This window comes from Lonchura striata, chromosome W (assembly GCF_050655825.1).
Source record: "Lonchura striata isolate lonStrDom1 chromosome W, ASM5065582v1, whole genome shotgun sequence".
In the NCBI taxonomy this organism is placed as follows: domain Eukaryota; kingdom Metazoa; phylum Chordata; class Aves; order Passeriformes; family Estrildidae; genus Lonchura; species Lonchura striata.
Genome location: NC_140743.1, coordinates 43,332,185 through 43,358,210, shown reverse-complemented (window position 1 = coordinate 43,358,210; position 26,026 = coordinate 43,332,185). Strand labels below are relative to the sequence as shown.

Below are 26,026 nucleotides of genomic sequence, written 5' to 3'. Positions count from 1 at the left end.
CGGGCTCGGGCAGCGCTACGGCCCTCGGCGCGGCCCGGCCCCGCGTCGGAGGAACATAATGGCAGGAGGCTGCGGGGCTGGGCGGTGGGGGTGGGGGTGCTCGGCGGCACAGATGGGGAGACGCTCCCGTGTGATTCCGTGTGGAACGGCTCCCTGGAGAGTGCCGGGGGCGGGGAGGCTGCGGGGCCGCTGAGCCCCGGGGCCGGGTCGCGGCCTCCCGCAGCCCGGACAGCTCGGGAGGGTTTCCGAGCGGTGCCGGCGGGCAGCACCGCGCCGGCCGCCGGGGCCGATCTCCCCCGCGCCGAAGCCGCGTGCCGTGGGAGACGCTGCCCGGGTCCCGCCGGGCTCTCCCCGTGCCCGAGCACCTCAGGCCTCGAAGGGCAGCCGGGGGACGAGACCGCGGCCGCTGCTCCGGTTGCAGACCAACAAAGGACGGGAGGAGCCACACGCTGCCAGCTCTGCCGGCTCAGCCCCTCCGCCGGCGCTGCGGCCGCTGTGCCCGGGCCCGGCCAGGGTCACCCCCCCAGGTCCCGGGTCGCGGCTGGGAACCGTGTCCCGGGGCGATGCTGCCTTTCCTTCCACACCCCGTTACCCGGGCCCCCCTGCACAGCGCCCGCGGCCCGAGCGCTGCCTCTGACCGGCCGCCTTTGTTGGCTGCGCAGCCATCCTGGCGGCATCGCCATTGCTAGGAACGGCAGGACGAGATCCCGCCCTCTTTCTGTTACCACCGTGCAGCACCATTTTCAGAATGTGAAGTTTCGCACGCGAATCGTTTTATTGAAGCACGCTAATGGCTTTAAATACATAACACCCGTCTCAAATTTACGCTATGGACATACAGTATACTAAATATTCTAGCTAAAATACTGCTGGTGTATTAATGTCTCTTACGAGCCTGTTAGGAAGGCCGTAGAGTCCCAAAGGCGTTCTGCAAAGCACAGCTCCTTCTGGGAAGCTGCCCCAGAAGCTGTGCCCGCAGCTATCGGTAGGGCAGGAAATTTCCCATCGAGCCATACCTTGGTCGCTCCGATCCCGCCTCCACGTAAAAATTCTGACTTCCTCCAATTAACCAAAACTGCAGCAGAACGTAGGTTCTACTGAATTTGAATATAATAAATCGATTCTAGGATTATAAAAAAGTGGATTTGTGCACTAGTTTTAATGTTCAAGAAGGGCCATACAATTCAGCTTGCACAAGCCTTGGGCTCATCCTGAAAGTGCTTAGTGAAATTAGGCCATGATAATTAAAACACCCTATTTCTTCCCAGTTCACCAGTAAACTTGTTATAAATTGAGGCGAATAATTTGATTCAGCCTTTTAAGATCAATTAATAATTGTATTAATTACAGCAAGCGATAGCAAGCAAACAGCGCTGGGTGCAGCTGGGGAGTCTGGCTCTGCCAAGAGCTGACAACCTTCCTTCTCTTCAGTCCCTTTTTATACTTTTTTTTTTTTTCCCCCCCGTATCTTCTCTGCGTTGTGCTGAGGGGTGATGGGTCTCTTCTGCTGCGGTTATCAGTTCCAGCCAGTCCTGCAAGATCTTTTTTTTTTTTTTCATATATAGTTATCACATTGTTTTACAGTATTTGCTTGCAGTTACCTAGCCTTGCCTAATCCTGAAAGTTCCATGCCCCGACCCCCACCCTTTTCCTCTACCCTAATTTCACACTCTTGATGAACAAACAAGTCAATGCAGTTTTTCACAAACTGACTTGATTAAAGAAGTGACAACTACTCTCTCATTTCTGTGGTTGGTTTGCATAATAGCATAAAGAAGATGGCAGCACCTACTCTGGTATTAATACCTGAAATGTTAATAGATTTCACAGTTTGTACATGGCACAAAGGTCCTTGCGTGTGCTGCCTTTCACACAGATCTACTTGTTTTGCTTCCAGCCAGGTGTCCTTGACAACTCCATAGGAGATAAATCTGTCACCCTAAGTATTTTACTTAAAACACATAAAATTAAGATCATTTAAAGTATATTTTACAAGTCATGCCAGGCTGATAGCACTTGTCCAGTGTTTTTTTAATTCAAGCACACAAAAAAAGAGGTTCAGAACCATGAGTGTCCCTGCAGTCACTTCTGCATTGGGAATTTTTGGCATGTTGACCTTATGTCTTGGCTCTGAAGTCTTAGACCAGAGGTCCTGTTCACTCTCCCAGACTCTCTGCCACATAACCCTTAGGACCTGTGGTGGAAGAAATTCTCATTGTTCAAGTGATCCTGTTTTATCCCTTGGCTTTGCAGGAGCCAGGTTCAAAGTCCTCAGTCCTGCTGTCCTCACATGGACAATCTCCATCCCAACCAACAAAACCATCACCAGGGGATCCTTCAGCTGGACTCCAACTCTGAGATGGGATCTCCTGGTCCCCTGTGCTGACACCTGCAGAGTCCTATAACGCGTACTACTTCTTTCTCTGGGAACCTTGAGCCCCTCCTTTTCTTTTCCTGAAGAAATGCCTCCAGTGCGGCTTTCTGAGCAGTCAGCAAGGAGTGCTGCCAACTCAGAACACTTTGATGCTACAGTGAATGCTAAACTTGAGTGCAATAATAACTTCTTAATTATTTAACTTCTTAGGATTTTAAGGCTCTTGAAATTCAGAACTCTGAACAGTGGTGTATTCATTTCATGCCTTCTGTACAGGGATCGATTTTAACTGCATCAAACAGAGCTTCTGCACTTTAAAGATGTGCTGGGACCAAAGAGGATTTTGCAGGTGGATTGACACAATAAAAACTGAAGTCAATTTACATTTGATATTTTTTTTAGTGTCAGAATAAATACTAGATGTTTTGTCCTTCCTACTTTTGGGGAGGACATAAGAGACCATTTCCCTTCTAGCTAGCAAAACATGCTTAACGTAAAGCAAGAAGGGTAAAATACAGTTGCAATATTTCCAATCTGAAATTTGTTTTCAGAGTAATAGCTTTACAACTTCTGGCAAATACTTAATAGTGTTTGTTAATTCCATTGCTTTTTTCACCATAAAGTATCTTGTAACGTGATCAACAAAAGCAGAGCAGAAGCTTTATTTCTTGTTTCAGAATACTTATATTTTTCTTTTTATCACTGTTTAGAATGCAGTGGTACTTTCCTTTAGCCACATATATTTAAACATTCAATATTTAAAAACCAGCTTACAATTAAACTTCCCCTATTCAGATGCTCCTATCACTAATCTCCAGGTATTTTCTTGCAGAAAAAAAAAAAATTTCCTTTCCTGGTGATTAAAATATATCTTCTATTAAATTTTGGACTAAAACCCCCAGGATTGCTTTTTAAAATTACAAGTTTTATTAAAAGAAGGTGATCTCATAGGAGATCAGATGAAGAACTTTGGTAGGGGGAAATCTATGAACACTGCCCAGAGCTGAGGAACGTCTCCACAACAGGCAGTTTCCCCCCCCACCCCCTGATTTAACGGATGTGTTCATGGAAGATGGCAACTCATGCTATCCATCTGCAAGGAGAGAATCTTTAACTCCAGACTGAACGTTTGCAATGCCCAAGTAGCATGAAGAGTGAGAAACCCTAACGATTCTCAAGATGTTAAATACTGTAAAGGCCCAAATACTGCAATGTCTTGAACAACAAGAGAGTCCCATTTTTAATTATCTGTAAAAGAGATGCTGATTTAGATATAATACAAAGCCAGGTGGATCTGTCGGGGCTTAATTATACCTTTTTTTCTGTCTGTTAACAAACCAGAGCATTATCCAAAGAAATCAGAGTTGGTTAGTGAAGATTGTGGGCTTAAAACAGTTCTGTTTGTGAGGAGTTGCAGTCAATACCTCAGTTTTTCCACATGTATGAGGTATGAGGTAACACCATGCTGTGCCATGCTGAGGTCCCAGCTCCTCTGAACAGGCAAAGCAGAACACACACGCCTCAGGATTTCACCTACATATGAACTATAGTATGAAGTGTATTCCCAGTGGGAGGAAAAGGGCTCTGCTCAAAATCTGCACATATATGAGACTCAGTGTTGCACTTGCAGCAGGCCTGGTACACAGGCCATATGCCTGCAGCACTTGCTGGCTCATCCTCAAGCTGCCAAGCAGTGCCACTGGTGCTCAAGGTAGACATCTGAAGGCACTGTCACAGGGTTACATCTGTTGGCAAAAGCCTGCCTTCAAGCCCAAGCATTTCTAGATGTGAAACAGGAAAAATGACATAGAAAAACTCGTATGATTTGATGATTGTCAAAAGCTGAGAAGGCATTTCTTCTGCATAGGAGTACTGTTTCTGGAGAAATGGACTATTTCCAGAGGAGCAGCAGCAGAAAATTGACTCCTCCCCAGAGGCAGGTCAGCCACAGCTCCTCTGGGCAGTCTGCCAGTGCCTCACTCCCCTGACAGGGAAGAAATTCTTCCTTATTTCCAATCTAATCCTGCCCTCTGACAATTTAAAGCTGTCATCCCTTGTCCTGTCACTACAGGCTCTGGTGAAAAAATATGACCCGAATAGTTTATGTTTGTATACTCCATTTAGACAGCATCTACCACCCTGAGGCTCCCTGGGCACTCAATGTTGAGTGCACCACACCAGTCCTTTAGCCAGAGCAGCAGCTCAGGATGTGCAGGCCTCCCAAACTCAGTCCTCCAGCTGCTTACACAACACAAGCACAGGCATATTGCAGAACGCGAGGCTGATGGATTTTTGGATTTTCCGTGACACTGTTCTCTTTTCCACTTACAAACATGTTCAGAGTGCTGGGCCAGAACCCCTCAGTCAGTTCCTCATCAGGAATTAGCCACCTGCGTGATTAACATCAGTACCACAGAGCTCAGCAGCCTGGCACATTGAAGAATGCCTGTTTTGTTCCCCTAACGTGCCATATGTATGGGGCTTTTTCCTTCCTCCTCCTGATATTTATTCAAGTATACAAGGATTATTTCTGAATTATTCATCATACAGTATCTGATTGCACTGTGGTGGTGCCGGTTCCCACTGCTTAATGAATGAGCCATTAGGCTTTTGCAGATGGTGCCATCAACAGCTCCTGTGCTGTGTGTTCCGTGCATTTACCCAGCAAAAGGAGAGCGCTGGACCTGAACAGGGGGTGGGAGATGAGCAATACCCATGCAGTGATCCTGCAAACCACACAAAGAGAGCAAGTGTTGCTGTAAAACTTACATTTTGTCCTAGATGTTATGTAATACAATTTTCTCAGAAAATCTTCGTATAGCTGAGTATCCCACCAAACTACTCAATACATCACTTCAAGCAGTGAAGTAGAAGACAGAAACTAACTGCCAGCAGTTTATGCATGTGGTCCTAAAAGGTGTGACAACTGCTGCCATGACTAATGGGCATAAGCAGGGCCAGACATCATCTGTGTGCTCCAGGAACTTCTTTCTTGGAAGAGGAGACCAAGAAGTGAGAGAACACGCCACATTCCAGAACCCAAGTGGGTTCTGTGTCTTTGGGAACAGACACAACAGGCACAGCTGCACCCTTGCTTTGGGAGGGCCTTAGGAAGTGGGAGACACTGCATAGCTTTGGGTGTCAATGAGCTTGAGAAACCCATCCCAAATCACACAGCTTGGCTTCCTGCTGGTCCCTCGGGGCTGCCACCTGGACAGCTGGGGAGACGGGCGCTAGGGATGGTGCTGTGTGACACAAGGGGTGATGCCCCTCTGCAGGAACAGACACACAAGCACTTGGGACCAGCAGCAGCTGTGCTTGCACTTCTGCCTTTCCAGAGCTTTCTCTGGAGAATGGAATAAGCACATAATAAAAGAAGGAGGAACCCAAGAGTGATTTTTCTGCCACTTTTCCTCTGTTTACTTCAGGAAATGCTGTCCTTGCAGATGAGGGTGGCAGCAGCAGCTCAGCCTGGCTGTGGTTCCTGATTCCAAGCTGCCTGTGATGATCTTCCTACAGTGAAAGCAAAGTTAAAATCAAGGCGCTCTGCTGGTTTGCGGCCGGCATGGCCAGAGAGCCTTTCTAGCACTCATACTTTCCATGCCAGTCCTTGGCATCTCCTGCTGGAAAAAGTACATCTGATTCATCCCCACCTACCGAAGATGAGTCAGGATTATACAAATTCCATTTAGTTTGTGTAACAACACTACTTCCCATGTTGCAAGCTTTCCTGTCTGCTGCCATAAAAGTCTAGTGAACAAATCTCTGAAGACACAGTGATCAGCAAGAGATGCCCCCAGTGGGGGCTGGTGGCTGGCATGTCCAGGTTTTTGGTCCCTCCCTAGGGCAGACAGGGGTTCTTATCACCATTTTAACTTCAAATTGCAAATACTGCTGCCTCTGTGGTGATTCTCCCACCAGACAGGATTTAGTAACAGCTGGCTATTGGCTGCAGCTCAAACAACCGCTTGTTGGCAGCTTTCCTCTCCTGACAACCTGACCCCCAACGTCTACTGCAGGCAGTCCCCTAGCCCAAGGTACATGTCCTGTCTTTGCCAGTTCACTAAATCCTTACTGGATTACTCAAAAAATTACTTTGCCTGTGTTAGCATGGCAAGAGGGAGGAAAGCTGCTTTGCTCCCCACCTGCTGAGTGCTCTGCTACTCCACGGAAGTGTTAAAAGTACCCAACAACCTACACCCACTAAAAATACTTTAGAGTGCACCTGAGTTATTTGTGCTGGCATACTGCACCACTCTACAGCATGCCACACTGCTCCTTGGATGTGCCAGCACTAGGGACAGCCCTCTCCCATTCAGAAAAGGAGAGAGGAAACCAGCATCATCTCTTGGGTACGGAGGAGGGGAGAGGCACCAGAGCAGCATCCAGCCCCAGCCCCAAGGGTTTCACTGCTCAGCAGCAGCCCATGTTTAGTTCCATCAGCCAGATTAGCAGTCTCAGAGGGCTTTCCCCTCTGCAGTACAGGTGGGCAGGCTCTTGACTTGTTTAATGTGAAAGAACAGCTGCAGCAGCTACAGCTACAGTTTCCAGCCCCTGCCTGGAAGGCTCCTCCAGTGGGAGGACACGAGGTGTGGTGGCACACATTCCCCCAGCTGGAGTGTGGGTTTGCCACGCAGTGAGAGGCCAGCACGAGCCAATGGCAAGGCACTTGCTGCTGTCACTAGTGACAGTGCTGGGGACCGCCTGCACCTGTTTGGCCAAATTATAGGCTCATGTTGTCTGGTGGGGGGGTCATTCTCTCTTACAGCCCCAGGGATCTTTTCTCTTTGTCCTTTCACCTCTAAAACCTCTGTTTCAGAAGTTAGGCTCCCACGCAGCCACCGTGCAAGAACTGGCTTGGCTTCAGATCAGTTAGAAATCTCCATCTTGCACTGTATGGGTGCAAATAATAATGCAGGGTGAAAAAGCAACTGCTGAGCATCATCTCTCTACTCATGAGATTTTTTATTACTTCTTAGAGCTGTCCAAAAATGTCAGTCTTACATAACTAAACCCACTCTAGTTTGTGACACATCAGAATTCTAATAATACTTTTTGTACCTTATATATACACACCACAGTTTGAACATCCTAGAGCTGGCAGGCAGATGGAGTCTAACAGGAACTATTCCATCAACAGATGCTACTACCACCGAGTTCTCTTTGCTCAGTCTGGGAATGAACTGATGGGCAAGGCAAGAAAACATGTTTTCTTACAGAGACACCATCTGCCAGCTTGAGAAGCTGCTGTCACCAGTGACTCAGGATAACTTGTATAATGAAAAACATTATTAATACCATTCTCAAAACAGGCCTATTATTAACTATACATTAATTGTATTGTAACTATTGTCTAGCATCAAGGCTATAGCAGTAAGAAAATACTGTAACTAATTAGTCTAAAAGGAAAATAACTGTAAACAAAATTACTTGAGAAAGGGCAGTTATTTATTTTGGGTATCAGATCAGCAAAAATCTTAAGAGTGTTATGTAAAAGGAAAAAAAAAAAATCAAAATAGCAACAATCCACCACAGTATGATTCCGTGACTTTGCTCCCTCTGATTATCTGTAGTTCTCTTAAAAACAAAAGTGATGTCAATTTGCTGGCTCGTCAGGTGTTGGGTTCCTTGCACAGATCTTATCCTCTCAGATACTGCCAGACACTGGACATCTGGCAATCAGAGAGGAGAATGCAGTCAGAGCTGCTTTTTGGCTACATGCAAGGCACTGGAACATCAGTGACTGATCCTAACACACCATGGCCAAAGAACAGAATAGGAAACTTTGAGCAGTTCAGATTTTTCTCTGTACCAAACAACAAATAGTAGGTGAAAAAAAAAAAAAAACAAAAACAGAAAGAATGCATTTTTCATTCCTAAATCTATTGGTCCAGTTTTGTCTCTTAGGATATGAAAAATGTTCATCACAACCTCATTCCCAGCACCTACTCTAGACTCTCCAGGGCCTTGTCCAGAAGTCTCCAAACTCCAGAAGATGGAGAGGCAGTGGAAGCCCCTCTGTTCAAGGATGCCATTCTGGTCTACTCCAAGCACATCCCAGCTACTGCTGTTCAGAGAAGCTAAGGCTGTCAGAGAGAAAGAATTCCAGTTCAACAGTATCCTCAGTGGTCTCTATTGGCACATTACGCTTTTCCACAGTGGGTGAGTAATGCTGTACTTTGTGTCCTGAAGCCAACATCCTGGAAGTTCCATTGCAGGAACACGCCTCTGGGTGTGTGATGCTGTTTGAGCAAACACAGTTCAGATGGTAAACACCTGGAGAGGAATTGGGTTGGCAATGACTAGGGATGTAGTATTCAGCTGCCTCTGGACTTGATTCTACTGGATTAAGAAAAGGATAACCAGGCATGCAACATGTCTGGAGACAGTTCTTGGTTTTGAATCCAGGGTGAAGCCCTAATTTAGCAATAAGGGGCTTCCCAATATTAATCTCCTTTCTTTCATCCATTGTATCTTCCATTCCTGAATACTCATAGTGCAAGCAAACAGTGAAGATTAAATGTTCCTGTAAAAGCAGAAAGAGGGGGAGAGGAAAAGTTACACTTCCTCTTCAAACAAACACTACAGGAAACCCTTAGAGAAGCTGCAGTCTTCTGGAGAAGAAGAGTGACCTTTTTAGGAGCTAGAGACACACAATGGGCAGGCCTTGCTTCCTGAGGTCCTCTTTTGGTCACTACTTGTTCACTGAACAGTCTGTATTTCCAGAAGCACTTGTGTTACCTCAACTGCCAAAAGCACTGAAGAAGAGATGCCAGGCTGTGTCTGGCACAGATGTTCATGACACAAAGATACAGAGACACTGAGCAGTGCCCAGTCTGCTGAAGAGAACCTTTCAAAAACTGTATGCTCAGGAGCACAGGCTGATACACAGCACTTTAATCTCCTACTAATGACTTTGTAAGAGGCGGCTCTGCTTCAGGTCATGTTCTTCCTGAGAAGTATAGGAACACCCTCAGAGCATGCAATAGGTGATCTGCACAAAAATAACCATCTTGGCCAAGTTCAGCATGAGCCTGGAAAATACAAAGGGCCTTGCACACTGGTTTCGGGACTGCATATGTATTTTACTGCCTTTTACTTTTCAGCTGAAATGAAAGTCACTGAACTGGGTTATTATCCATTCTTTCCCTCCAAAAAACTTACTACACTAACCATACACAGCTGCCTCAACAGAACGTCAAAGCAACATAAGTAGTGTCAATTATCTGGGCATACTTGTAATGAACAGTAAATACTAACCCTTAGTTTTTGCAGTGAACTCAGCCTGGTGTAGAGGCAGTGTTTGGGAAGGTCCTTTGAGACTAAATAGCTTCCAGTTTCCTCAGGAGTTCCTTTATTGGCCTCTTTAGGATCTACATCCAAGGCCTATTGCAAGAAAAAAAAGAGAACTTAATTGATGATACAGAATTTGTAGATCATAAAATAGTATTTCTTTCAGTTTGAGAACTTGCAGCATTTTAGACCCATTTTATTATACAAGATGCAACTTGCTATGGGTGGAGCAGAAAATTTTCAACTTCAGTGGAGCAAGATCATGAGACAGCAGCAGGAAGCACTTACGAGTGGTAAGTCTGTGATGTAGGCTCTGCAAGCTGTGATTTCAGGGGGCCTCTTAACTATCCGGGTATAGATTATCATGACATTGGAGAACTCGGCTGCAAACCCCAACTGAATCTGAACACCACACTGGAATTCAAGGGACATACTTTCTGGAAGCTCTGCCAATAAATAACACATTGTTACAGTCTAAATATAAATTTAGCATATGCATTTTTCTTTTTCAATCATTTAACAAACAAGAATTAAGTGCTTGGGATCACAAATAAACATGGGCATCTCTAAGAGAGTCTTCCTGTACGACGAGTGGTCTTAGAATGCCATCCCTGACCCTCTGCCCCAACTGTCAAAAGAAATCTGAAGATGTACTCCAACAGATTTAGGCGAAAAAGGTAAAAACAGGTCTTAAACCCCACTGGCCTTCTTAAAAGGCTAGCAAGCCTGGAACTCATCTCAGTCTTATTTTATTTTTCTTAGTTGTCTGCATTGAAAACTTCTTTTCATCATGCACATTTACCATACAGTTTACCTGCCTATTTTAGGTGATGACTTTAGAATGAGATCAATGACGTCTTACAAATGTCACTACTAGACATGCAGTACTGGGAGACTGTGACAGAAGACACACAACCCGTAAGTCTCCCCTCCAGTGTCTGAGTGGTCTTAAGTATACTGAATATACATGAATTCTTCATGGCACCTTGTTCATTACTATCTCACGTAGGGGTAAACACCAACCCAAAAAACTCCCAACTGAACATAGTAATGAAAATGTAGCTATAGCCTTGAATTTCTTCCATTTCCATTCAATAGTACATGCCCTCCCTTCTCCCATCATGGCAGCAGCATCATCTAAAAGCAGACTGTACTGTACCATGAGCTTTGGCCCACTGCAGGTTCCGTGCCAGGGACTCTGCAGAAGATGTGCTTTGTTGAACAGGATCAGTTAATGCCCTTTTCTCTGACAAGCTGCTGCGGATCTCCAGGGCTTGCTTGCCTTTGGTAAGGGGACACTTGCCCATGTCTAAAAACAAGATGCAGAGAGGTTCTTTCAAAATCAATGCTGCTGCAATTCCAACTCAATTAAGTACCTTCCTGCAATGTGTGGTTACTGTGGTTATGCCAGAGCCAGCACATCCATTAAGAGCTGCAGTTTTACAAGTACTCCTTGCTCAGCTTTTCCTTCCCTTAAGGCCAAAGCAGTTATGTAGAACCCTGGCCACCATCGTCCCCTGTTCCTCAGAGCCAGTCCAAGCAGCATCACAGCTCTGACGGGGTAAGGTCCTAATTAGAGTGGCTAATTTCAAGAATGTAATTCCATTAGGGGAGATTATTCTAAAGAACTGGGGGCAAGCAGAGTATTCCAGGTTTAGATACAAGGGCCTGATATTGATTATTTAACAGCATCACTAATGACCCATGTGTAAGGACAGAGAACAAAACTTGGAAAGTTTGCAGATGATTAAAAACTGAGAGGAGTGGCTGATACTCCACAAGACTGTACTGCTCTTTAGAGGGCCCTGGATGGGCTGTGTAACTGAAAGAGAGGAGTGTCATGAAGTCCAGTAACAGGGAACACCAAGTTCTGCTCCCAAGCAGGAATAATCCCTTGCAGAGGTCCACAAAGGACCTGACTGATTGGGACGCAGCTCTGCAGGGAAGGACCTCTTCGAGGAAGGACCTGCTTGGGGATGTAGTAGCCACAAAGCTGACCATGAGCTAGTACTGCACTCTTGTGGCACAGGCACAGCAAAAACCACAGAGCCAGCAGGCTGCAGCCTTTTCCATGGGGGCTGTTTCCGTGGAACACTTAATGGGAACATTCCTCTGGCACTGTCTGCACAGAACCTGTGTACACCCTGACACCCAACACCTGGGAATACTCACACCACTGCTTGTCATGCTACCTGACAAGTCAATCAATCTTTCCCTGCACTCTTGAACATAACACAAACAAAGCTCTGTGACCTGTAGCTGCCCCAGGCTGATGAACCCAGAGCAGAGCTGGGCTGATGCACCTACACACACCAGCCTGACACTGTTCTGTGCTTGGAGCAGGTGTTTGCCCAGAAGCATTATGCTTTCCCTCCACTCATCTCACTTTAGTGCTTCTCCCATCAAAAACATCAAAAACACAATCAGTGAACCAGGCAAATGAACACAGTGCACTGCCCTTTTTTACTGCACTTAGAGAACAAATCATTATAATTGCTATAGCACTCTGAGGCAAGTAGGATTATGTTAATTGTTTAAATGAACATGCAAATGACTGGACTACCACAAGCAGCTGGCACCACGGGACAGAAGAGCAGTTTTGTGGATGGACAATTCAAAGCTCCATGCAGAGAGATACTCAGAAAAGTATAAAACTGAACACTACTAAAGAAGCTGAGCATCAGGAATGTTGTTAATATGCTGCCCAGTAGCACCTGCTATTTGAAACACCTGCTATTTGAAAAACCAAAACACAAGAAAGAGATTTAATTAGCGTAACACATTCACCATGAGAGGAAAGACATGGAAGCGAAGTTGTTTTCAGTAATGCAGACCGTGATGACTGTTAGTGCAGTAAGCTGGAGCTCACCTTCTGCAACTTTATCAAGCAGAACAGTGACCTTCTTGTCTTCTAACAAATGGTCCTTCAGGAACTTCATGAAGATGCCATTGGCCAACCCCAGCTGCTGAATTTCATAAGCTTCTGCTCCTTGGCACCTGTGAGATCATCAGCATTGGACAAGGAAAAAACACTGAAAAACCTGCAAGATTAAGAGTAAATTTACGCTGGGAATGGGGAAAGAAACCCTACAATTTGAAAACCAGGTTGTGTCCAAGGCAAACCTGCTCTTCCCTTGCAAGCAGCTGATGGAAGTGTCTCTTAAAATGACATCACAAACTAGACCTGTTCATCAAACTGCTCATTTGAGAAGCTTAAATTTATTATCAACAACTTTAGTAAAGCTCCTGACTACTTCTATTCAGCAGTTTTTGCACTTGAAAAGTGACCAAGGTTAGAGGCCCACAGCACAGCTCTGAAAAAGATCAGCTACACAATCTCAGTCATTTCTGTGGCACAGAAGAATAACTTCCTTACGTTGCATATCCAAAAACAATATTGGCCGTAACCTTCAGAGCATCCAACATAAGAACTGTGTCATCATATTCATTTCTGTAATAAATGGAAAACACAAGAAAGTAAAATAGTAATTTGAGAACTCGTAATGGCAACAAAATCAAAACACAAAAGAGAGAGTTTAGAACCAGTATTTGTTTCACTCCTACAAGTCTGTAATGAATCCTGATTCTCAAATACAAAAGTCAGCACCATCAACACTCCGCCTGAGGGCAGTTTAAAGACAGAAGCATCAGGCATTACCCAGAGAAGGGCATGCTGTAGTAACCAGTAGAGTTTAGCTGCAATCTCTGCAAAACACAACTCTGATATCCATCCATTTTAGGTCATTTCAAAAATGGCATGGTTTTTAAAAAAATTTTCTTTTCCCCACCAAACATGGTGCTGTTAGTACAAGGCTTACATCGATGGCTTTTGTATTCGGTCAGCTGAACTGGATCATGGGCATTGCATTAGCAGAGAAGTTCAGAGGCTCCACAGATACTAAAGCACCAACAACTTTCTGTTATGAAACATTCCTCAGAGACCAACTGCCAGAAGTGCTGACTGAAGAGCTGATTTCAAGTGCAAGTTTAATTGATCATAGTAGTTTCTCAACATGGAAAGAACACAGTACTTTGTGTAGAAAAATCCCATAAACAGTTGGTTTTTAACCTTTACATAAAGATAAAACATCCTCAGTATAGAAGCAAAATCCATGGCTCTCAGGAGTTCTAAAATAAGGATTTCCCTTGAGCCCTTCTGCTAAGTTAGCATGCCTTTCATCACAGGGCTTCTCCTTCCTCCCTGTAATGAAGAAGACAGTTAATGATCCCAGGGGAAAGGGTCCTGTTTTTTCTTTAAGATGCCAAATTTTACTTTTATCTGATCAGTCTCTTTATAACTTTTAAAAAACAACAGCAAGAAAATAAATAAATGTCATTGAAATCAGGAGGCACCATGAGGTTCGCATCTCTATCCAAGGCCATGGGCAGAAGTCTGTGGGTGAATCCTACTGATGCTAAAAGCACTCAGGGTCAGGCTGTGAATTCTCAGAACCATGAACTTTGCAGTACAGTGAATTCTCAGCCTAAAGACTCCTCATCTGCAGGAGGCCCAGCTTTCTGTTGAGATCCCAAAGAGCCGAGGTCAGCTCTCACCACCCGGGAATGTAGGAGATACCTTTTGCGACACATATCCAGCAGGAACACGTTGAGTCCCGTCTGCTTCTCCTGCATCAGCCGCAGGATGTTCTGCACACACAGGCAGTTTGCTGAGCGGTAGGGATTCGGGGCATCAACAGGAACCATGAAACTGTTCCCATAGTTTTCATAGCCATGGCCAGCATAGTATAACAAACCTGAGTTTAAAACAGGTGTGATAGTGAGCAGTGCATCAGATACTTCTGTCCATTTTAGTGGGTCAAAACCATCATGCACAGTGCTGATTGTGGGCCAGGGAGCTCACTGAAGCTGCTCCAAGCTACATTAACATCAACTCCGCAATACACTAACACAATAAATTAAAGGAAGCACAAAAATCACACATGCAATAGAATCAGTTAGATACTCGCATAAACACACCAAGTTAAATACTCTCAAAATGCTCTAAGTAGCTATGACCTCTAACAGAGACAGCCTGTTGTATGTGATGTGTAACTCACAGATAGGAACGAGGAAATGTGCCAACTGTAAAACATCTTCTCCGCATGTGCAATTACGAAGCTCTGAGCAGCAGTAAGTCTGCGGCTTATGAACAGAAAAGAAAATGCTGAAGAGTTTGGTAGGACTACAGAGCACACGCCCGTTACCAACTACCAACAGCTCATGTTCTGTTGATTGCAGCTATATCTCCTAGTTACAGACTCATGACTCTTCTGGGTCTACTAAACAAACTCTTTGCATGCTTACCTAGCCAGAAATTACTATCCTGCTATCATGTCCCTCATGTGTCACTACACAACAGTCTACAACATTTTAAGATTTAGAATCTTCAGTAAAACATGCAATATTTTTGTAGAGAAACCAACCTGATCAGGGAATTAAAGAAAGTTTTTCTCAACCTTGAGAAAGGGAACTGCAAGCTAAGACCTAAGATTTTTCTTATATGAATAAAAATGTCCAGTATGAAAGTAATTAAAATTTGCATGAGGATTAGATGGATCTTAGAATCAATAATCTCTACTGCCATAAAATGCAGTTACCAGAGGCTTGTATGATTTAATTGGATTTTCCTATTGCCTATTCCCAGTGCTGGTTTTCCTTAATGATGCAAATTCCATCTTCTAAAAAGAATTTTTATTTATCTAGTCAAAGCTGCCTGCAGGTCAGATCTGCAATTAGAATATAGTGCTCAGTTGAATAAAAGCTAACAGAAATCTGACAATTTATGCTGGCCAGAGATATTGTGTTCTTATCTTGTTATTCTTACCAAAACTTATCGAAAAATTTAAGTCACTGCAACACTGGCAGATTCAGATAAAACCCAAAATAAGGCTCACCCTAACATACTAGCTCGTGGAGGTGGACATGCTAGGTGTTTTCACCTTTTCACTACACACAGCTACAAGAAATGAAAATATGAGGGCTACCTGAGCCTGGTGAGCTTCAAGAGAGCTAAAAATGATATGAAGTGCAACTGCATAATCTTGTGTCAGGCCCTAGGCTAAAAAGAAAGCCTTAATGTGATTTCCAGAGCTCAGATCTGAACCTAAATCAGGGTTATATTTGATATTCTATGTATCTGAGCATATACTCTGTAAGTAATTGGACTGACTGACGACATTCCTTTTCTATCCTTGGCAGATGACTGTGCTATGTGCCAAGTACCTGCAACAGTTAATACGTTGAGCTCAACATCAGAAATAAATCTGCACATACCTGGGGTAAGTGGAGTAAACATATTTGGAGGGCCTCGACGGAGACTCGCATACAACAATTTTAAGTAGGCTCAAGTTCCTCAGAGACGTCAGCATTTAACTAATATCTGCCTCCCTTCCCCCCTCCCTCTCATTTAAAAAGAAAGCAGCCTAAATATTTTTAGTCTTTCCAACACATGGGTCTGTGCTTTTTTACCCTGTGTGGAATACAATGTTAATTGCAACCTACATTTAGAACAGCGCAGACTTAAGATGGCAGAGAAGACAACCATCATCACTTTGTTTACTACTCCTGCTCTTAAGGACCAGCATCTGAAATGTCACTTTCCTGGCAGTAAGCCAGAATTACACAACCTAGTAAGCATCAGGTTTATAGAGCAGGGACTAAACAGCAGTAGTCATTGTGCCTCTTCTATTTGAAGCTATGTCCACTAGAAAAGGCTATAAATCGTTACCTATTTGTGCACTGGCAGCATCTTTTATAGGCTTTAAGCCATTCATAGCCACTATGCAGAAAGAACAAAGTAATCATTTAAATGGGAGTAGTTATTGCCAAACACCACTGAAAAACTGTTCTGGTTACCTTTTGTATCAACTGGCTGGAAAAGTACAACTGCAAAAATATGCCATGTAAGAACTTTCATATAGTGCTGCTGAGAAATTAATCAAAGCCTTTCAGTACTTTACTTCCTACATTCATGTCCACAGTTAGGGAGAAAAATTGAGAAGGTGCAAAACTCTCAAAGCTCACTTAAACAGGTAAGCCCATCTATTTCCCAGGGAATAATAAAAGCAAACTGCTCTCAAAAGCCTCATGTTCCTGCCAGACCAAGCTTCGTGTCAGGCAGATTTTGGCTCAGATATAAATGCCCAAATGTCAGGGCAGGCAGTTCTGCACAGAGAGAGCATCAGGTAACACACCCGTAAAAAAAGCCACGCTAAGAAATAAGCTGACCTTGTGTTCCAAAAAGGGATCAAATAATGTTTTCTCAAATCGATTTTTACTACAGAATGGAATTCTGCAATCCACTAAATAGGGACCTGGGAAAACATTTTGCTCTCTGTCCTAAATAATTTCTGGAGTTTTCTATACAATCTTAGTAAAATGACAGAATAGTGGCAGTCAGCAGAAAACGTAAGAACTTTTCTTACGCTCCAAACCAGATCACTCTTGGCCTTTTCCATGCAAGGTTTTTGATCCATGCATCAATTCCATCATGCTCTTCTCCACTTCTGTACTGTGCTTTGTGCCCCAAAATCAAATCGAGGCAAGCAAAGTACTATCAATACTATCAAACAAAATAAAAGTCTGCACTGCAGTTTTAGGTGTGGCTAAAGAATGAAGTTCAAACATTTGATCTGTTCTAAAAGTAAAGGAACTAAAACATTTTAACCGAAGTCAGAGGATATGCTGGTGGGTACCTTTAACTTATTCTTCTCATTCTACATACATCATATTTACTACCATGAATGTTGCTTGGCAGAGGCAAATACCAGATGTTTGCTACTTGATACATACAAAACTGGCCTACTTCAGAAGGGATTTACGTGTTCTTACCATAAACTCCTTTGTCCAGGAGAAGCAAAAATTCATCCACTGCATTGCGCATCTCAGACTCGGTAAGATCCAGCAAAGATACAACTTTGAAATCCAGCTGCCTTAGTAAACTGGTCAATTCATAGACATCTACTATTGGAGCCTTGAGCTGGGGATGATTCCAGTAGCTCATGTTTCCTATTAACAGAGCCACCTTGTCTGTGGCTGCCAAGACACACAGAGGGAAAAAAAAACATGTCACATTTATATATTCCATAGATTCAACACCTTTAGATTGAAAGTTTTCCAAAGTGAAAAGGGTATCAATCTCACTTCAGGCACAATATTTTATCTGATTTTACAAGTCATCCCACATCAACAACCCAGCTCAACTCTCTATTCCGCCTGAAGAAAAAAACTCACCTGCATGAGAGAGGAGCACTTACAACACTCCTCCTCACACTAATGAACTTGAAAGAGCCATTAAATTCTGGCAGGGGCCAGCAGCCTTTCCATCTGGTGTAGTATCAACAGGACAACATGCCTGACTACTCAAGTCTACAGTGCAAATTTAAGTATGTGATTTAAAAACCCAGCAACTAGTCTTCATATCACATGTGCTATCCATCTCTTTATGAGCTTCAGCTCAGCATCAAAGGATCCACATGATGGAACGGGGATAGCTGCAAGGACAGCATTTCCTTAGCAGACAGGATAGCAATCCTTTCTATCACATCATCCCAATACCGCTGCCTCCAAGTGTGCAAAGGAATGGAGTAACACACTGGCTAAGGTCTGGCCACAGGGATCTGAAGCAGTAAACTGAAACAGATGAGAAGCTGCAAACGTTTCACAGGGTCACTAAAAATACTGGTGCCCTTGGCACAGTTTACACCTGAAAGGGCAAACAAGCATTCTAAAAGGACTACACAAATATCCACAGATCTCCCTCCCTGGAGCTCTCTATTTGCCCCATGGGTCTTGCACTGGCAGTGTCAGTAGCAGCAATACTCAGGAGCAGCAAAATCTGCATCCTAGATGTCAAATACATAGTCATTTCAGTACAAAACTACTTACCCACAGGTCTGTGACTTGACTCTTCTTGTGGGTCTGTTTGAAATAGAAGAAAAGAGCAGCGTGTCAGCGACTCCAGAAAATGAACTGCATCCTCCCCACAGCCATAGTCTAGTAGCACTGCTTTCCCTAACACTTTCCTAGTTTAATGCAAGAAAAAGCCCTCTCTTAGTTTTGGTGGGGTTTGGGGGTGTTATGTTGATATTGTTGTTTTTGTTTAGATTGTTTCCTTCACTCTCTTTCCACAAACAACCTGACAGGATGTGAATAACTTATTCTATAGATTAAGAAAGAATAGATGCTGAATCTCACAAACTGCACACTGGCATTTTCAGTGACATCTGACCAGTTCATCCTCTCCAAACAAAAAGCAGACATGTAAGGTGGGGGATGCTTAGCAGGGATTCCCATCTGAATGTGAAAATTATTTTATTCTGTACTTCACAGAGGGGTGGCAGAGCCACTGCTGTGCCAAGAGAAACAGTAAGCAGCATGCCAAAGTGGTTCACCTGGATAACATGACACAGTATGACAGAAAAGCCTTTCAGTGGCTGAAACTGAGACTGGGCAAACATAAACAAATTTGATATCTAACCCAGGATAATATCTTTGGGAGTTGAGGTTTTGGGAAAACTATATCAGGGATAATTCCCTCTGGAGCAAGACTGTAAACCAACATTTCTATAACAACCACCTAACAGTCTTCAAATCACACTGGCTGACTCCAACATGACTGAACTATGCCACTCAACATATCATGAGTGAGAGGCAGACACCTCACATCTTTTTCACCTTAATTATCTGAGAAAGCAGCAATGTCCTAAAACCGAGTCTCAAGAAACCACAGAGAAGAAAGAGAATTCCCTTTGTATCTGTGTAAGTGTATGTGCAGCCTTGGGCTATTTTACTAACAGCACCCCTATGATTCTCTATATGCTTCAAGTGAAATCTCTTGGAACTAGAAAGCTGTGCTGCTCTTAAGGTGATACCAGCTCCTATTCAGTTCTCAGTTACAGGTACATCCAAATACTGTAAAGTTTATATTGCAACCCAGCGAGCCTTCAATTACTTGTAACATAAAATGAAGATGCCAAGTTAAAGTTTTTCAAAACTTATCACTCACCTGATTCCTGAAGATCACTTAAATCTTCTGTGAAGGAAAACACCAATAAAATAATAGTTTAAACAAGAAGCAGAAACCCCATTTTATTAGTAAAAACATAAGTGCCATGCCATTATTAAACAAAGCTGAACAAAGAAAACAAACTACGTTTCTAAAATACTTTTGACTTTGCATTTCTGCAAATCAAACCTTTTGTGTTTATTCCACAGAGAAGAGAAAATCCTATAGCAATATATTAAGCTGTGCTAGACGCAGCATTGCAGTACAGTAGATGTAAAAACTAAGTGGGGGACAGTTATGACACCTCAATCCCACAGGCATGCAAGTAGGTTGAAGGAAAAAGGAAAAAGTATCAGAATCATCCCACTGAAGAACAGACGTTTGAGGGGCTGCTGAAAAAGCAACATCCTGAGCAAAAAATCTGATTTTAGGAAGCCACGTGTATTCAGAAAGACTTCAGATACAATCTTCAAACATCCTAAGCTACCACGGGTTTCACCTCTTTCTTCTGAGAACACTGGAAAGCAGGGGAAAAAAACCTAACATCCTTGAAGCACCAGTGCTCTCTCGGAGCAGCCTCGCACCACTGAACCCAACCCCACGTGCTGCGGATATTGCAGCTTCCGAAATGCTCAGCAGTCGAGGGAGGGATGGTACCAACATTAAGGGTCACAATACACTTCTTCCTCCCTGCTGCAACAGTGCAAAGGAGAACAGAAAACATCCTGAGGACGGTGCTAATAAGACTTCTGCAGACATGGAGCTGACATTGCAAGTAGCTCTAGCCAGCTCTCTAAGATCATCCAGGTTCCTGAATATCTCCAGATCTTTTTTCTAGCATGTTGCCTCCTGAGCCCCACCAGAGAAATTTCCAGATCATTTGAATACCACAAAAGAAGGAAGTAGCCGTGTGATCTAGATCATGTGTCCAGGCAAAGAAGAGAGAAGCACATGCAGAAGGACTGTTGCATCATCCATCAATGTTTTAACCCCAAGCTCTTAACTCACATATGCCTTTCAGCAACACACTCAACAACCTGTCACTCCCATCACCAATTGTTAAAACTGATTCACAATTAGAGGTTTACATTACCTTCCGTGCACTCCACTGCCACAGCCCTCCTTCCTTGTGTTTTAAGGAGGGAAAAAAATTGGAAGATGAGCTCTCAGTTCTGAGAGTTAGCACACAAAGTGGAAGATAAAGGGCACTGTCAAGCTGCTCTGCAATGTGGCTCACTTTACAGCAGTGCAAATTTGCATTGGCCATAACACTCTACAGTAATGATTCCCGAAACTCAGGAGTACTAAACTAGGGTGTCTCTTACGTTAGGAAGTTACATGGTAGTATTGTCAGATCTGGAAGCTATACAAACAGATCTGCTCCTCTTCAGTTCCCTGCAAATACACATGCATGAACATGAAACGTGTTCCTTCATTCTACTTGAAATGAACAAGCTCACCTCTCCTGATTGCTGAAGGACTCCATGTAACAGAGTTCATGTCTCCAGCAAGGGTTAAAGTGTTTTAAAGTTTTTAGTTGTCAAAAAGCATATATCAGCTAGCAATCTGCTAACAAGCCACATACATGCCGGCAGGGATGAAAAGGGACAGTACTTCTGTACTGGTTATCATAAAAACCCAAAACTCCAAAATTCCATTTGCCAGATGCAAGCACAGGTGTTTTAACAAATGGATAAACTAAAAATATAGAAGGCATGAGCTTGTCTTAATACTGAAAGCTTCAAAAATATATTTTAGTGATGTAGAAGAAATGGACAAAAGAGCTGACCTGTATGAAATAGAAGAACTCTTTACCTATAATGACTTCTACTTTCTTGCTGTCTTCGTCCTCCCGGTCATTGAATACATGACACCAATATGTTCCTTGATGTCCCACATCCACGCAAGTTACCTATGCAAGCATCATCACAATCATCCCAACAGAACTCCAAAAAATACCTGCATCAGGTATTTAAGCCTTACATCTAAGCCCCACAGGCAAGAAAGAGTAAAAAAAACTAGCAGCGGTTCTGGAGAAATTCTTTTCTTCAAAGGAACTTTCTGTGGTAAGCTCAAGGTGGTTAACGTTAGCTCCCAAGTGTGGCCCATTGCAGTAACTTACTGTGTAGACATTTTTGCTCCCATTTGCCAAAGGAAATCCATTTCTGAACCATTGGTAATGAGGAACTGGGTTTCCAACAGCTCCACATTCTAGTACCAAAGCATCCCCCACTGTCAGGTTTTGTGGCTGAGGCTGATTACAAATGCACAACTTGTTTTCAGGCAAACCCATTAAGAGCCCTTAAAAACGAAAAGGAAGTAACAAGAAAAGGAAGTGTGAGACAACCTAAGCACAGCAACAGGGACCCAAGTGCCTTGAGGAAGCAGGAAGGCACTTTCAGAAGGTGTTTTTGCCACTCACCATGAGGCATATCCTGAAGCTCACAAACTTCAAGGCGTGCCCACCGACTGAACGTGAAAGAAGATTCACTGTTCGCTCGGCAGATGTAAAAGCCAGAATCCTTTACACTCACCGGACTCAAAACCAGTTCTGGAGAATTACCATGGGGAACCTGCATCACAGATGAACCAAAAATACTTCCATTTCAATTGGTTTAATCTTAACCAGGATCAAGCATTATAATATTTATTTCCAAGTCCTTAACACCATCCTCAACTCCTTCACTTACTGTAGCCTGAGACAACTGAACTTACAGCTTCCTTTCTGCCCCATTGCACATTCACAGCCCCCAGGAATGAAGTGGTGTGAACATAAGGAATCACAGTTTTGTTTTAGCATGTTCATAGGATCATCCAGCTTTTCTTAAACTTTCTGAGCATTATGAGTATATACAGCAATCTTCTCTCATTGTGAATAAGAGTCTTAAAAAAAAAAAAAAGGACGATCCAAAATCATTATGTGTTATTTTCACTATTTAAAAACCCTGCATTCTCTATGAACTCTTACCTCTTTTTCCTGCTTGAACCACTGGTATTGCACAAATGGGTGTCCTATTGCCCAGCAGCACAACTTGACAACCTGACCAGAGAGCACTGCTTGAGAGTCTGGCTGTACAACAATCTTTACACCTTTAAGACAGAATTTACACATAGAAAAGTTATGAAGAAATACAAGTCCATAATTTATATTTGCATTTAAATTGCCCTTGGAGCACAGAACCTTTCTGTCATTAAATATACTTGAAAATAATTTGTTTGTACTGTGTATACGCACAGTTCCAATTAGTTATATTACTTTAAGACATTCAAAATTGTCTTCCACTACACAAAATCCATGCTCAAATCGATAAGTACTCGATGGAGCTCATAAAAGGTTTAAAGTATATCATTCAGATATTTTAATTTTAAAGGAAATAATATGTCTCATGGTATCACAGATCCCTTTTTGGAAAGATATTCTCAGTTTTAAATGTTTGTTCACTCCCAACGATTTTTTTTTTTGAGCTGTTCAGATTAAGGCCCAGCCTGAGGGAGTCAAAGCAGTCAGAGTTTAAGTCCAACAGAGCACATTTTCCTGCTATTCCTTATACACTCTTATGCCTCTGATTCATGCAGAACATAGGGCTGGGGTTTTCTGCAAGGTAAAACTTTCTACTTCAAATCTTAACTGACACCACTCCAATATGATGCAATTATTTTCTTAACCTAAGGTATTCCAGATCTTGTTACAGCATGGTCCCAAAACCAGGTCCACTGGTATAGCCAAAGTCATCAGAAGAAGGAGAACGGAACATTTAAAAATCATGATTTGAAACATTCTTTGCTCTGGATAGTCCAACTAGACCAGAACCTACAGAGACAACAGCCTGAAACGGAGAGCACACGGCGTTTGGAAATCACATAACCTTGCCTGGCAGAGCAGTGTGTTCCATCAGCTGCCTCCACTCACATGATTACTCTGAAAGAGTAGAACACACCAGCAGCTACTCCAAAAAAGCTGCAGCACTTTGAAATTCCCTGCCTTCCTTACTCCAAAATCACTTCCTTCTACACCTAGCACTGGAGATCAGTACCTCAACTCCTTGTTTAACACTTCCTCTTCCACTTTCTGCAGTTAAACTGTGTTGTTTTTGAGCATCACAGTCCTCTAACATTAACCAGCAGAAAAGTAATTATGCTATTTCAATTTAAAGGACAGAAAAATTAAGAAGGCTTGCTCTTTCCAAAACTTCCACTTTTTTTTTTTTAATTTCCCCCAATTTGCATCACAAACAGCTCTTAAGAACATAGATGAGAAAAATCCACTGGAAGATAAGCATTTTGCACTCATCAGAAGCATTCCAAACAAGTTCTAAGAAATCTGATCCATAATTTCTTTCCAGTTTCAGTTCCTTTCCTGTGGTTTATTCAGCACTACACAGTCACTTCCTGCATGTACCATGGAATTTAATAGTTCAAAAAGAAAAACCTTCCAGCTCAATTTTATGATAGATTACAAAGACACATAAATATTTCTTCCATTTTCCTTGGAAAATGCAGAGCATAAGTGTTACCTTTGAATATGGCAAAGTGACATCTATGGTTACTGGACTTTGAAACCATGCAGATTCAGTATTCATAATCTTATTAATAATCTGCCCTAACTGGACCCTTCCCCTTCACCTGGGATAAGTTACTGACACCTCCAGACTCCAGTGCTGGCAGCACTACCTGTCTGTCCATCTCTGGTCCATAAGCATCTCCCAGAGGCACATGCTGAGACCAAACCCCAGTCAGCAGACAGAATGACAACGCCCAGCACACCCATGGAGCCAAGTCCAAGTCTGCAACAACACTGCACGAAGGTTTGGCTTACATTTAACCTCAGAATCAGATCAGCCAATAACCTTGGTAATCATCTGGATCCCAACTAGCTAGAATTCAAGCACTAAAGTTGCTTTTCGCTACTGTAGAGTGCTACCTTGAGTGTTCCCAGTGTAAAATCCAGGGCCGCAGTGAAAGCACAGCCCAGAACTGACCTGAGTGGCTCAGACACCGGAGAGCCTCTGTGTGCTCCAGGGCCTGCAAGGACTCCGCCAGCTCCACGACAGTGCAGCCCCGATCCCCCAGCAGCTTCAGGAGACTCCAGCTAGGACTGCCTTCTGGCTCCAGCACCTGGAGGGAACACTGCTCCAAGTCGAGAGGGCTATGGAATAATGTGAGAAAGACATGGCATAGACCTTCTCAATACCTTTTTCTCAGAAAGGACCCGGGTAAACAATCACTTGTAGATAAATAAAAATAGAGATGGGAAATTCCCAGCTGATTTGGACATATTTGCAGCATTTCCTTCAAGTTTCAGGAGTACAGAGGTTATTCAGTGACACCTCCACAGACAGAAAGTGGTATTAGTGAGCTGGATGGTATAAGAGATGCATATACCTCACAAGTTTCAGCAAATGTATTAAGAAACCTCCTATTTTTCACTTTTAAAGTGTCAGCAGAAAAAGTAGTACAGCATCTTTCATTTCTATGAGCCTGACTCAGAAGCCGTAGAGAGCGAGTCAGACTCTGAACTTCAAAGTACAGGAAGACTGATTTTAAAGTTGTTGTAAACAAGTGACTGCTGGAGTCCAGCCTAACACACCGACTGTACAGCGTAGTCACCTGTGTCTGAACTTGTAGTTTCAACTTTGGTGTCATTGTCACGCACTTTCAGTCACAGGCATTCAATCAACACAAAAAAGAAATAATGACAACTGCCTAAAGAGAATACAAAGTTACATATTTCCACTAAAAAGATTAATCAACGTTTCCTTCCTTAAATCACAGAGCTACGCAAACCTGGGGACGAGATATCTTCAGTATGTGGTGATACTTTCACTTATGAAGTGGACGGATTCTCAGTGTTTTACGGGATTAGAGAGATAAACACGCACCGCTGGGCCGCGCCCCGCCGCCGCTGCCCGCGCCCCGCCGCTGCCCGCGCTCACCTCAGCCGCACCGCGCCGCGGCTCCCCGCTCGCTGCGCCAGCTCCCGCCAGCCCTTGCCGGGCGCCGCGCGGTCCAGCAGCTCGCTGAGCCTACGGAGCAGCGGCCCGGCCAGGCGGCTGAGGGGCAGCGGCCCCGCCGCGCCGCACTCCATGGCTGCCCGCCGGGGCGGTGCTACCGCACGGAAGGAAGAGCCGCGCGGGACGGGGCGGCTGGGTCGGGTACGGCTGAGGGGAGCGCGCGCACCGCGCCCTGAGGGGGCACAGCCCCGTTGAGGGGCTCCGCGCCCTGAGGGGACGCAGCCCTGAGGGGACGCAGCCCTGAGGGGGCCCAGCCCTGAGGGGGCCCAGCTCTGAGGAGGCCCAGCTCTGAGGGCTCTGCGCCCTGAGGGGACGCAGCCCTGAGGGCTCCGCGCCCTGAGG

At 43.9% G+C, this 26,026-nt stretch overlaps 2 protein-coding genes across 4 annotated transcripts in view; one reads left to right on the top strand and one right to left on the bottom strand.

Moving 5' to 3' along the window:
• Positions 1–7,322: 7,322 nt before the first annotated feature.
• LOC110478593 (mucosa-associated lymphoid tissue lymphoma translocation protein 1) lies at positions 7,323–25,777 on the bottom strand. Of its 3 annotated transcripts, XM_085571179.1 has the most exons (17): positions 25,607–25,777; positions 24,653–24,819; positions 22,642–22,763; positions 22,096–22,246; positions 21,796–21,974; positions 21,489–21,585; positions 20,767–20,799; positions 19,674–19,700; positions 18,554–18,586; positions 17,498–17,701; positions 14,244–14,421; positions 13,044–13,118; positions 12,537–12,664; positions 10,827–10,976; positions 9,956–10,113; positions 9,635–9,760; positions 7,323–8,900 (listed from the first exon to the last, which is right to left on the bottom strand). In XM_085571179.1, exons 1-17 carry the CDS (start codon positions 25,756–25,758, stop codon positions 8,436–8,438), a joined length of 2,445 nt encoding a protein of 814 aa, XP_085427305.1. In that variant the 5' UTR covers positions 25,759–25,777; the 3' UTR covers positions 7,323–8,435. The 3 variants fall into 3 exon arrangements, with proteins under 3 accessions (XP_085427305.1, XP_085427306.1, XP_021401022.2); XM_085571180.1 differs by lacking the exon at positions 13,044–13,118; XM_021545347.4 differs by lacking the exon at positions 20,767–20,799.
• Positions 25,678–26,026, top strand: part of LOC146763240 (alpha-protein kinase 2-like) — a 44,092-nt gene continuing 43,743 nt past the window's right edge. The window contains exon 1 of the mRNA XM_085571175.1: positions 25,678–25,825. The gene's annotated coding sequence lies outside the window, so the exon portion shown is untranslated. The remainder of the gene's footprint in view (positions 25,826–26,026) is intronic.